Source organism: Megalops cyprinoides, chromosome 3 (genome assembly GCF_013368585.1).
Source record: "Megalops cyprinoides isolate fMegCyp1 chromosome 3, fMegCyp1.pri, whole genome shotgun sequence".
NCBI lineage: Eukaryota > Metazoa > Chordata > Actinopteri > Elopiformes > Megalopidae > Megalops > Megalops cyprinoides.
This window is the reverse complement of record NC_050585.1, coordinates 35098068-35110389: the sequence shown is the minus strand read 5'-3', so window position 1 is coordinate 35110389 and position 12322 is coordinate 35098068. Positions and strand designations below refer to the sequence as shown.

Sequence of the window (12322 nt, the reverse complement as noted above, 5' to 3'; positions counted from 1 at the left end):
CCCCTCTTCTCCAGGCTGCAGCAAGCACAGGAGGAGCACCGTACGGTAGAGGTGGAGAAAGTGAACCTGGAACAGCAGTTGAGGGATGAGATCAATGCCGCAAAGCAAGAGGCCCAGCGTCTGAAGGAGCTGCGCGAGGGCACAGAGAATGATCTGAGCAGGCAGAAGTATGCCGAGGAGGAGCTGGAGCAGGTACTCCACACAGGGGGAGGGGCAGTGGGAGGAGCTGGAGCAGGTACTCCACACAGGGGGAGGGGCAGTGGGAGGAGCTGGAGCAGGTACTCCACACAGGGGGAGGGGCAGTGGGAGGAGCTGGAGCAGGTACTCCACATAGATGGGGAAGGGGAGTGGGAGGAGCTGGAGCAGGCACATCACAGAGGGAGAGTGGGAGGAGCTGGAGCAGGTACACTACAGAGGGGAAGGAGGAGGAGGAGTTACAGCACACCACAAAGTTTGGAGGAGAAGGAGACATAGCATGTACACCACAAGGATGCAGTGTCAGGGCTTCAGGGGTGCAGAGAATACAAATAGGGTGTGTGAGTGTGTGAGTGTGAGAATGTGCATGTGCGTGTTGTGTTATTTGGTGCATGTTTAGAGGAAACCTTCGATGTAACTGTTTCACTGAGCAAAACCGGACAGGATTACAGCTCCTTGGCACAAAATAATGTGAATGATGAAATGTTTTGGTAGGGCAACTTAAGCTGTCAAGGTGTGTGGAACAAAAACTCATTTACCACCATGGTCGAACTCAAGGGCTGATTGATGGCCTGAACGAGGCCTTTATGATAATGCCCTTGTCTAGAGCGTCTGGACCTGTAGGAGCCTGAACAAGATTGTTTTTCTATGTTGTCTGCAGCCAGCACACAGCTTAGTGTGTTACCAGTTTGCCATCATCTGCCCTTAAGCTAGAAAAGAGTTTAAACCCCATTTAGTAGCAGCAAGAAGATTTGATTTCAGAGGGCTTTATTAGATGACAATGTCAAGAGGAGCTAGAAACTGCTTTGGCATCAGCGGACCTTTCTTACGGCTTTTAATGTGGACTTTTCATGTCCCCGTAGGCGTCTAAAAGGGTCATATCTGGCAACAGAAAAGAGGGATCAGGGCAAGAGAGGACACAGTAACGTTGCACCCTGGGGTGTAACATGGCCCTGTGATCCTGACACAGAATTAGCGCATCTCAAAATGCCTCCCTCAACCCAGGAATTGTCCCCAGTAGGGCATTCTGGAGCACGGTGGTTCCTGGCCTGTCTCCGAATGCCTCTCTTGCCCTGCGCTTCCTGTCTGAGTGGCTCCTAATGACGCTGACAGGAGGTGCAGAGAGAACGTTGGCTTTGTCACCGGCGAAGATCGGGTTACCAGCCCCGACAGCGCTGTCCCAGACGCCTGCAGCGTGTGACCTTTCTCCTGGGGAGTACGGCTCTTGTTGAGGCCTTTGATTGTTGCCCTGGTGGTACCTCTTTGCAGTAACATAATCTCAGCCGCACATCTGAAGCTGGTGGCATGTAAAGCTCTAAGGCCCTTGACTTTACATTTGCGTGTTGTACTTTCCAGAGGTGACCTTACACCTGCTCGCTCAGCGGTGGTGAGTAAGGCTGAGTGATCCTCCCCCCGGCCCTTCCCTCCTGCAGCAAGACTAAAACTACACGCACAGAACTTGTTGTTTCACCAACAGCGTTACACAGACTAAAACTATACACAGACACTTCCTGGCCCCAACACAGACTAAAACTGAACACAGTCACTGTTCTTGACACACACACTAAAACTACACACAGATACTGTTCCTTCTCAAATAGTGGCACACAGCCTAAAACTAAACACAGACACTGTTCCCTCCGCAATGGTGACACAATGACTAAAACTACACAGGCACCGTTCCTGCTTCCAGAACTGATACACTGAGACTTAACCCCACACACAGTTCCTACCCTCAACACAGACACACAGATTAAAACAGATGTTGTCTTTGCCCCCAACAGTGACACAGCAAAGGTAAAAATGCATTCAGAAAATATACGAAAGTCTGTGCGTTCTGCAGGTGCGCATGGCCCTGAAGAAGGCAGAAAAGGAGCTGGAGTCTCGGAGCAGCTGGTCTCCGCCTGAATCGCTCCAGAAGTGGCTGCAGCTGACCCACGAGGTGGAGGTGCAGTACTACAACATCAAGAAGCAGAATGCAGAGCGGCAGCTGCTGGTGGCAAAGGAAGGGGTGAGAGACCCGTGTGCCTGGGGATGAGGCTTAAAAAGTGGGGCGGGTGAGAATGATACAGGACTGATTCTGGGAGAGAGGAAGTGCCTTCATATTCTGACGTCGCTCCACTGATCTAAGCTGAGGCTAGTGGGGCTAGCTCAGGTGAATTTCGAGAGATGTCTTCGTATACTGGAGCCCCAGAGATGAGACATACGGTCATGTGGGAGATCTCTCTTTTATAGTAAAACCTGCTGAGAGCTGGCTCCTGGATCTGGGCAGACCTTTAGAGGAGGCGAGCGAGTCTGGTGGGTGGAGAGATGACATCACAGCTTGTTTCTGTGCCCTCATAGGCCGAGAAGATTAAGAAGAAGCGGAATACACTATTTGGGACCTTTCACGTGGCACACAGCTCTTCACTGGATGACGTGGACCATAAAATCCTCACGGCCAAGTGAGTTTCCCCCTCCCTCCAAGAGAGTCGAGCTGTAGATGACAGATATGCTTCCTCACTCTCCTTCCATCTCCTCTTGATCTCTGCTTTATGTTTGTCTGCCTTCTTCTGCCTTTTCCCTGGATTCACAACTGCATGGTCTTCAATTCACTCTCTGCCACCTCTCCACCTTCTCCTGTAATTCTTCTCCCTGTACTCTCCTCTCTTCTCAAAATTTTCTTTGTTCATTCTCTCATCCATTTATCCAAAATGTTCATTTAACCACTGTCCTTATATCTCTCATCCTGTCTTTTCTTTCTCCTGTTTGCTTCTGTTTTTTCTCTCTCCCAACTCTGTTGTCTCTGTCCCCCTTTCCCACTCCCTGCTATCTGTTTAACTTTAACTCCCCCATCTTTCTGTCTCGCTTTCACTCCTTTGCACTCCTCCGTCATTCACTGTAATCCCCCCATCTCTGTCTCCATATCCAGGCAGGCCCTGGGTGAGGTGACCGCAGCCCTGCGGGAGAAGCTTCACCGCTGGCAGCAGATTGAAATCCTGACGGGCTTCACCATCGTCAACAACCCCGGCCTGCCGTCCCTGGCCTCCGCCCTCAACCTGGACCCCAGCTTCATGGGTGGCCGGCCTCTGCCCCAACAACACTTCATCATCTCCGATGACATGGACGACATGGACGAGGACATCATGTCACCGGGGACGCTACAATGTAAGGGCTCGCCAAAGTCTGTGGTGGGACGGGGGGGGACAAAACCTCACAGACACATCAGGGGGCTGCTGGGAAAACGCGGTAAACTCCATTCGCACAAGAAATGACATGACCACTGCATGGTGGCCGTCCGAAGGATTCCCATAAACCGGAGAAGCAGTGCCACTGGTGAAGGACAGCACTCAAGATCTACCTTTTTGATATAAAATAAGTCATTTTGTTCTTTAACAGCAGCACCGTGGGCTTTTGTTCTCTGAGCCCATCAAGGGTTCACTTTAAACCAATATTTTGATGGCCTTTTCCTCAGATCGAGTTTTTCTTTTATCATCAGTGGAAAGTCGTGACCTTTCAGAGAGGACTTCAGCAAGGTTTCAGAGGCAGCGTTGTACAGAATATTGCGTAGATGACCTTATTTGGAAACATTTGAAACAAAAGCAAAATGAGAAGTGACTTCAAATAATGCTGTTGGTGTGTACTCAGCAGTTTCCAGTTCCAGAGCGCAAATTTCAGTACTCATTGCTGAGATATGGCCATGTAGCCATGGTAATAAGGAGGGCTTTGGAGCAGCAATAGCTTACAACATTAGAGTGCTTGCACTCCAAACTCTCTGCACAGATAAGTCCCTGTCCCAACTCCAAACAAAGCTAAGTCCTGGTCCTAGCACCAGACTCTCAGCACACCTGTCCCGGGTCTAGGCTCACCACAGTAAGTCCTTGCCCCAGCCTGCTGCACAACCACTCCGTCTTCTGTGCTCCCAGCCATGCGACAGAGGAAAGACACTCTTCCAAATTTATAGCAATCTGTATTCAACACACAGCTTTAGTAGTCACTCACTAACACCATGTAATGGTGTGCTAAGATTTTAATTCAGAGCAAATTATACTGATTAGTTGTATGGTCATCAAATGTATTGTTGGCACCAGGTGTGAGAAGCAGTCCAGTTGAAAGGCATGAATAATGATAGATAGATTCCCTTTTCATTTTTATTCAGTTCTGTTGCATATAAATTCAATCAAGAGCTGCAGTGAGATCCACAAATGAGCACAGTTGGAGCACAGTTATTATGTGGTCCTCCCTTAAATATGATTGAACTGGGTCTTGGGTCTTCATCCACATTCTCAGTCAGTGCAATGGTAGGCTTTCTATCAACATTCTTCTAATCTACAAAAACAAACTGTGCTCAGGGTTGTTTTTAGCTTGCCTGGCAATCAAGAGGAATCAGAAGTTTCATGGAACTTCAACATCTTCCATATCTGAAAAGGGCTCAGTCCCAATCTTGACACCAGCTTTGTGACAATCAGGATATTTGGGCTACCACACAATGATAGACACATATTTGTGGTAGCAATAACTGCAAATGCATGGTAATTCTGTGCCGGTCTTTGTGCTGGTGTTTGTCCCTGGGAAGCCTAAGCCCTTGGTTTAGAAGGCTGTAGTAGGAGTGTGTCTGATGAGAATGAAGGCTGTGGCCCTGCAATCACATGGCCTCGGTCTGTTTGAGACACCACCGTAATAATGACCCCACCTCACCTCCTCCCCCCTCCCTTTCACCCACATCTCCGGCTTCTCCTGGCTCCTGCCACGCGATTGGCCAACCCCAGACGCCGCCTGGCAGATGGACCGGCGAGTGAGCGACCTCTGGCCCATGTGCTCCGACAGTCTCTCCCCGTGGAAGCAGTCCGGTTCGCCCCCCCTTCTCTGCCCCTCCTAACCACACCAAACACACCACCTCTTCGTATCTGCTCCGCTCCACCACCAACACCCCCCACCCCCCCCACCGCCCAGCACTGCAGTTCTCCTGAGCAAACAGGCACCATGCATGACACACCTCCCAGGGGATCAATGGGGGTTTAAAAGGGGTTGGGGGGGGGGGGGGGGGGGGGGGCAGAACAGGGGATGCTGGGGTGGTGGGGTGGTGCTGGAGAGGGCAGGTTGTGGAGAAGAAGCCGGCCTTTTGCAAAGCAGTGTCTACTAACATCTGGTCTTTTCTTTTTCCAGCTCTCAAAACAGCTCCTTCTCTTCTACTCTTCTCTTCTTCATCTGTCCGTCCATCTGCGTGATGCTCCGTCCGTCTGAACTCCAGCCTGTGCACTCTCATGCCTTTCACTCAAGGCTATAGAATGGTGCTAATACAACCCCTCACTCCCCATCTCCCCCCAAACAACCAATTCACAGTCTCTACCTGAAGCATCTAGGTCTGGACTGGTCTGCTTGCTCAGTACTGCCATACCACATGCCATTACATTACATTTTCTTACAGTTTTTTCATCCCGGGTACCTGACAGTGCTTGCAGTTTTACATCTCTTGCTCTCTGCTATCTTTCTCCACAGCTGGATTTTGTTGATGCAACGGCTGAGGTGAGGTGTGTTTCAGTCAACCCCTGACCTTCAGAATTAGAACCCCACACCACACGGGTGATAAATTTCCCTGTGCAGAGGGGCTGTAATTATTAGCACAAATTCTGTGCTACAAGGCTCTATTGGGAAGTACTCCAGGAATTCTACAGGATGCAGGCTCCAAGTGAGAGGGAGATTTGTGCTGTCTGGCAGATGGCCTGCCAATATCAGTCAAACCAAGGGTGCCTCACTGCTTTTTATGATTAAAAAGCAACCAACCACATATTAAATTTGTATCATTCAGTCAACCAATCGCTGAAGTTCCAGTCAATTGAATGGTTAAGTCCTCCCTGTTGCCAAAGACAAATTCCTCAGCTGCATGATGTCATCAGCACCCATGCTCTCTGAGTTTACCCTCCTGGCTTCACATTCTCACTCCCATCGTCTCTTTTCCTCTTTTCAGTCTTCCTCCTCCACTGTATCTTTTAACCTCTCTCACTGCCCTTTGTTTTACCTTTCTCTCCCCTTCTCCCTCTCTGTCTCGTGTTCTCTCTGTGTTGTGGTGCAGTTACATGTGGACAGTGTGTAACGGTGTGTGTTCTGTGCCCACAGCGCCCAGCATGATGTCTCTGCGGCAGCGCCACATTGACCCGCAGCTGACAGGCGGCTCTCAGAGGTTGGTAGAGGGCCGTCACACGGCGGGGCAGCAGGGAGAGGGCGGCGGCTCGCACCCGGCCCGGTCGCGTCCCTTCCAGCGGCAGGCGCGGAGTCACTCCATCGGGCAGCTGGAGTTCGCCCCCCTGCCCCCTCTGTCCTCGTCCGTCTCCCACCCCTCCATCATCTGCACCTCCCCCTCCTCCCCTCCTGTTTCCCTCTTCTCCGGTCCCCAGTCCCCGTTCTCCTCCTCCTTCTTTGCCGCATCGGCCCCTCACTCCGCCCCTTCTTATCACTCCTCTTATTTCCAGCCCTCGGACGGCGTCACCGGCCTGCCCCCCACCGGTGCGGGCTCAGTGCGGTCCAAACGCTCCGGCAGTTTCGGGTACCCCCGCGCTCGCACCTCCCCACGCACACAGCATCAGCATGTGTGTTGGGATTCACCACCTCAGTGAACGCTGGGTTTTTAACACAAATTAACCCCTGGTCCGGGCTGCAGTGTTTTAACACTGATTGAGTTCAGCCCTGACACTGGGCGAACAATAATCTGTTTCTTACCTGATTTCTTTTTTGTAATCCCCTAATCTGAATACATGATCCTGCCTCTTAACATCCATACATGTAACATACATTCTGCTGCCTCTCTAAGCTCTTCTACATCATACATCTTTACTCAACACTTTTTTCATCCCACTTCATGCTGTCCTGAGCCTCTCAGACACACCCCCCTCCCCAGTATATTTGCTTGCAATGCTATTATGTGTGGTGTTGAAGGACTCAGTGCTTGGAATTTGTGTGTATTAGATAGTGTATTATCCATTGGTTAGGTCTGCCTTTTCTATTGTACTAATGTCTTCTCTCTCTTCTTCTCTCCTCCACCCTACCCATCTTTCTCTCTTTCAGGGACCTGAATCGTTCTGACTCTGACTCCTCCCTTTGCTTGTCACAAACCAGTGATCAGCTGCGCCTGACCTCATCATATGGTTCCAAAGGCCACCCGATGAAGCCCATCTCTCTCCTATATGGCTCTGCCTTCCGGGTGGACGAGCAGTCTGCCTCCCTGCACGGCCACACCCCCAACGGAGGGAACCGCCTACATGGGGGCGGGGCCTGGGCAGAGGGCAGTACTGACAGCCCCCTGATGATGAAAAAGGTATATGGCATGGAGAAGTCGGCCAGTCTTGGGGAGATCAACACCAGCCTGGTAGGCCTCTCGCAGTCTGAGTCCTCCCGCTCTCTGAGCCCAACCTCCACTGAGGCTGACACTCCCTCCCCGATGGGGGCGGGGGGCAGCAAGGGCAGCAGCCGCATACCGCAGCTATCGTCCAAGAAGAGCCCCCTGGAGGAGGACAGCGGCTCTACAGGCGAGGACACAGACTCCACTGCCTCCCGCAAGAAACACACCTTCAAGATCTTCAAAAAGCAGAAGAAGTGACCGGGTGCTCAGAAGTAATCTGGTACACCCTGCGCTAGTTTTGTTCAATTTTTTGTGTCCAAAATATTTGTCTTTCCTCTTTTGTTTCATAAATGTAATCTAGTCACCAGTGTCACATGACACTGAGGATTGGTAGGTAATTTTCTCCAAGGAACTGTGGGAGCAGTCAGCAATTTCATTTTTAATATATATTTTTGGGTATTATCTTTTTCTTTATTTTCTTTTGTGATGATTCAACATGGCAGGGGTTGGGAAAGTTGTGAATGTACAGCGCTATTTATTCTGCAGGAAATGGTGCCAATGTTACAAGGGAATCCCTCCTCACAGAATTCTGTTCTTTTAATCCAGTCAGTTTGCATGTCTGTGCCTTTGTTTGATTGAAAAATGTTACACTCTTAGGTGTTTGCTTGGTTCTTGTCCTTTACCCGCTTAACCAGTCAGCACGGGACATCAAGGCTGTTCTCTGTTTTTACGGTTTCTGTCCCTTCCTTTTCTCCATGATTGTAAATCAAGGGATAGATTAGGTGGACAGTGAAAGGGAGACAGACACATTTGCTCAGTCAGCGATTTGGGGGACTGAAACGATTTTACAACACCTGTAACAGTCTATCTGAGTCAAGTGTCTCAGCTTTGAAGTCTGACTGATGGAACTTCTCAGAAACACGCACAAACACGCCAGAGACACGCATCTTTGGTCGACACCTGAAAGGACTACTCTGAGCTCGCCGAGATCTGCAAAGTCAGCCTCCAGGCCTAAACAGAGCCAGACACAGGGCTGGAAATGCCTTGGATCATTCCTGTTTACTCTTCTATCATCTATGCATGTCTACAAATAAGAAAACCCTCCAGCACATGGACTTTATGAACTTTTCTATGTCAGACAGCTGGTAATGTCAACAAGGAGTGCAGCTTGCCCTGTTATGAGCTGGTGTTCCTGTCTTGGTGGTTGTAATACCTGTATGTCATGCTGCCATACGCTATGCCTCGCGGATACGGATAATCCTAAACCTTAAGAGCCACCCAGCAGCAGACAAGGCCTCCATTGCAGCAAATGCAGAGATATAAAAAGGAATTCCTTTCAGAAGGTCTACAGAAGCTGAGATAGTTAGAAATGTGAGGTTTTTGTGGGTAAGCAGTGTTCTGTTCTGCTCCTGACATCAGAAATGTAGCATCCTGTCACATGACTGACTGAAAGTAGTGGGCTACTGTGCATGCATTGAATGCGCAATGGCTTTCCTCCACTGTTCATGCATCACCCCAGCTTCATCTTCTCCCAGCCAATCCCACCCGTATCCTCTCCCAGCCACTCCCACCTTCATCTTGTCCCAGCCACTCCCAGCATCATCCCCTCCCAACTTTATCTTTTTACATTCATGCATTCATGTCATACAAATGACTCTTCGTAAATGCTAACTAGGATGTAGGGAGAACCAGTAGGGCTGCTTACAGCTTACATAATATTATGTTTTTATCAGCAACAAATAATATTTCAAGCCTAATTGAATGTGAAATTCTACCAAAAATAAACCTTTCCTGAAGAGCTGTGGCCATATTACAGGGATAAGGGATCCATTTCAGGGATAAGGGGTGGTAAAGTGTCCTCATTGATTTTACAGGTCGATATGACAAACTACCTAAAGCATTCTATTTGTGTTCATACCAGTATCTAAAGATTGTATATCACCACTCAAAAGCACATCAGAGATACTGTGGTATAGACAAAAATCAGTTTAAGCTCCCCATGGCTTCAAATTACAGGATTGCAAGGAAGCACGGAATGGGAATATTTTGAAGCTAGATATTGCAACATTACCAGCTGCTGCCCCCAGTTGATTTTCAGAGGGGAGTATTCAGCTTTGTTTTTGGCATTTTCCTTCACAACCCAGTATGGACTGGGGTAGTGGGTGAGAACCTGTAACACCATGGGGCAATGGGCGAGAGTCCAGGATGCCCTAAGACCATGGGTGGGATCATGCAAAGTGCTTTTCCAGCTTCCTGTCAGTCTCCCATCCCATTTTCCTGCCAGTGCAGAGATGCTGCCACACTGTCAACGCCTACCCTCACCTGAACACTGACTGCTGTGACCCGCCTTGACCTCTAGACAGCTGTGACTGGGCAAACTACACTGCGTTCTGAACCTGCCTCTGAGCTTGTGGAGTCAAGACAACCAAATGCAAACCCCATACCACACGCCACTCTCACCAGTAGCTGCACATTTCTAAATATGCACACATAGCAGTCGAGTCTGTACAGAAAGAGCATGATGGGAGATAAAGGCCCTGGCGTGGACCGCAGTGGTGCGTGTGTGAGCACACGCAGATGGGGGAATAAGGGCCTGGCTCTGTGCCTTTTGAAATGGGACGACAGCCTCAAGGTCTTGGCTCTGGACCACAGCCTTGCTGAAGGATTCCTCGAATGTCCTCCTGTAGACGAATATCGCAGATCACTGTTCTTTTTCCTGGATGGTATCAGCCTTTTCAGAAATGTGGGTTTGAAAAAAAGTTGAACATTTTTTAAGTACCATTCTCTTTTTACGGATAGTTAAAAAGTGTAATCTTCCAGTCGGGCAATTTCTTAGTCATTTGTACCAGTTCTGCACGAAGAAGCTTTGAATGGATAATGCTGTCAGACAGTGTGTGTCCGTCCGTCCGTATGTCCCCAGTGTACTATGCTGCTCTCGGTGTTGATGCATGCCACCTGCTGCCACACCTGTTTAAGAACAAAAAGGGCGGAATGACAAGATCGGGTCCGACTCCTACTCCACACCAAAAAAACTCTTTTCCTTTTTGAGCTTCTGTTGTATTTATGATAACGGTATATCTTTGTACAAAAAACATTTTGCATCTTCTGTGACGTTTTGGACTAAGTCCAAAATTTTATGGCACTCCTGCATGAAAGCAATAAACTATTTTGAATGAAATATTCTTTCAGCCTTTTTCTTTTCCAGTCTTTGGCTGAAAAGGATGTTAAATCCTTTATGGCTAAGTTACACAAATGCAACAGAGTCAGAGAGTGCTGATACAAACTGCTGTACAGCTTCTCAGTCACTTTATATGTGTGTGGCAGTGTTGCATAGTGGTAAGGAACAGGGCTCATAACCGAAAGGTTGCTGGTTTGATTCCCCACAGGGGCACTGCTGTTGTACCCTTGATCAAGGTACTTTATCCACAATTGCCCCAATAAATACCCAGCTGTACAAATGGATAACATGTAAAAATCGTAATGCAATGTGTCTCCTTCCACAGCTGCTAAATGGACTGTGACACTGAATAGTTGTCTTCCTCCAAATTAGCATCTCATCAGCCATGTTTAATCTCAGAGACAGAGGGAGTTTGGTGCATTAACCATTGGAACTGTGCAGCATGTAAAAAGAACTGCATATCACAGTGACCCAAGCTTCTGATCCCATGGCTCTTTGAATGCACTGTATGTATTTTCCATATCTGTATGTGGTGTGAAATGGAGGCAGCATAATTCAGAGGAATGAAAAGAAAGAAAATCTAAAATTTGAGAGCAGTGGTATGCTTTTTCTCCACTCACATCCCATGAAAGATGTTCATTTGTCAGAAGTACAATAATATGTTTGTACTGTACCGTTTTGGTACCATTACCTGCATGACCTAACACTTGTCACAGACATATTATACAAAAGGTAAACTGTGAAGGAAAAAGCTTCAGTAGACATGGACACATTCCCAGTTCATAGAAGATGAATAAACCAGGTGATGGCACTGTCAGTGATTTTGATGTTTGCCACAAGGCAAAAGTGACCTGTCCTCCCTTGGTGCTCCAAGCACACTTCATTTGAGTGAAATCCAGGGAAATATTCAAATATACAAATATAGTATTATCATGAAAAAAAATCACATAATTTTCCATTCACACTTCTTGAGAGGAAGACAAATCTTTTATGATTTGAGTGGATTATAAATTCTGTGTACAAAGGATTATGTTCATCTTCTGAAAAAAAAAAAACATAATTTTTACCATAATTGTAAGTACAGCTATGATTTCACATCTGTTAACTTGAAAAAAAAAGTAACTTACAAGGGTATGTGCTCTTTCAATGACTGAATAATGCACACACATACAGGGTATTTTGTACAAAGGTATAAATGTTTTTACATTAAATATCTTTAATGGGTTGTTCATCTCTGTGCTCCTCTTCTGTACAAACAACACAATGATATGCCCTAAACACAGCTGGGCAGGCACCTGAAAGTAAATGGTAAAGCTGAACAGGTGAGATGCACAGCTGTAGCTGACTCCTGATGGTATTTTCTTTGTCATGAAGGGGCAAATTACCATGTACCATGCACTTTTTTTCTAATAGTACACATGAGCCTGCAAGTATTCTCATCCATGTAGACACGCATATTGTTTTTAATCTGTGTATATGTTGGCTGACCTACAGTTCTAACCAGAACTCTTTCAACATCTGCACAGATACAGAAGACAATGAACAATGAAAATAAACACAGTGATAGTTTATCTTCAAACTGAAGTATGGAAATTAGAATGGCCACCAATGGCATCACCTTATCGGGTTTGCCA

The 12322-nt window shown here is 47.8% G+C and overlaps 1 protein-coding gene across 4 annotated transcripts in view; it reads left to right on the top strand.

Moving 5' to 3' along the window:
- Window positions 1-10653, top strand: part of LOC118774351 (stromal interaction molecule 1-like) — a 50033-nt gene extending 39380 nt beyond the window's left edge. Inside the window, exons 8-14 of one of the 4 annotated variants that reach the window (XM_036523671.1) lie at window positions 15-192; window positions 2039-2206; window positions 2539-2639; window positions 3107-3342; window positions 4944-5024; window positions 6292-6718; window positions 7237-10653. In XM_036523671.1, coding sequence (XP_036379564.1) covers window positions 15-192; window positions 2039-2206; window positions 2539-2639; window positions 3107-3342; window positions 4944-5024; window positions 6292-6718; window positions 7237-7768 — 1723 coding nt within the window. In that variant the 3' untranslated portion in view covers window positions 7769-10653. The remainder of the gene's footprint in view (window positions 1-14; window positions 193-2038; window positions 2207-2538; window positions 2640-3106; window positions 3343-4943; window positions 5025-6291; window positions 6719-7236) is intronic. The other 3 variants (XM_036523673.1, XM_036523674.1, XM_036523672.1) reach the window with 3 other exon arrangements.
- The last annotated feature ends 1669 nt before the right edge of the window (window positions 10654-12322 follow it).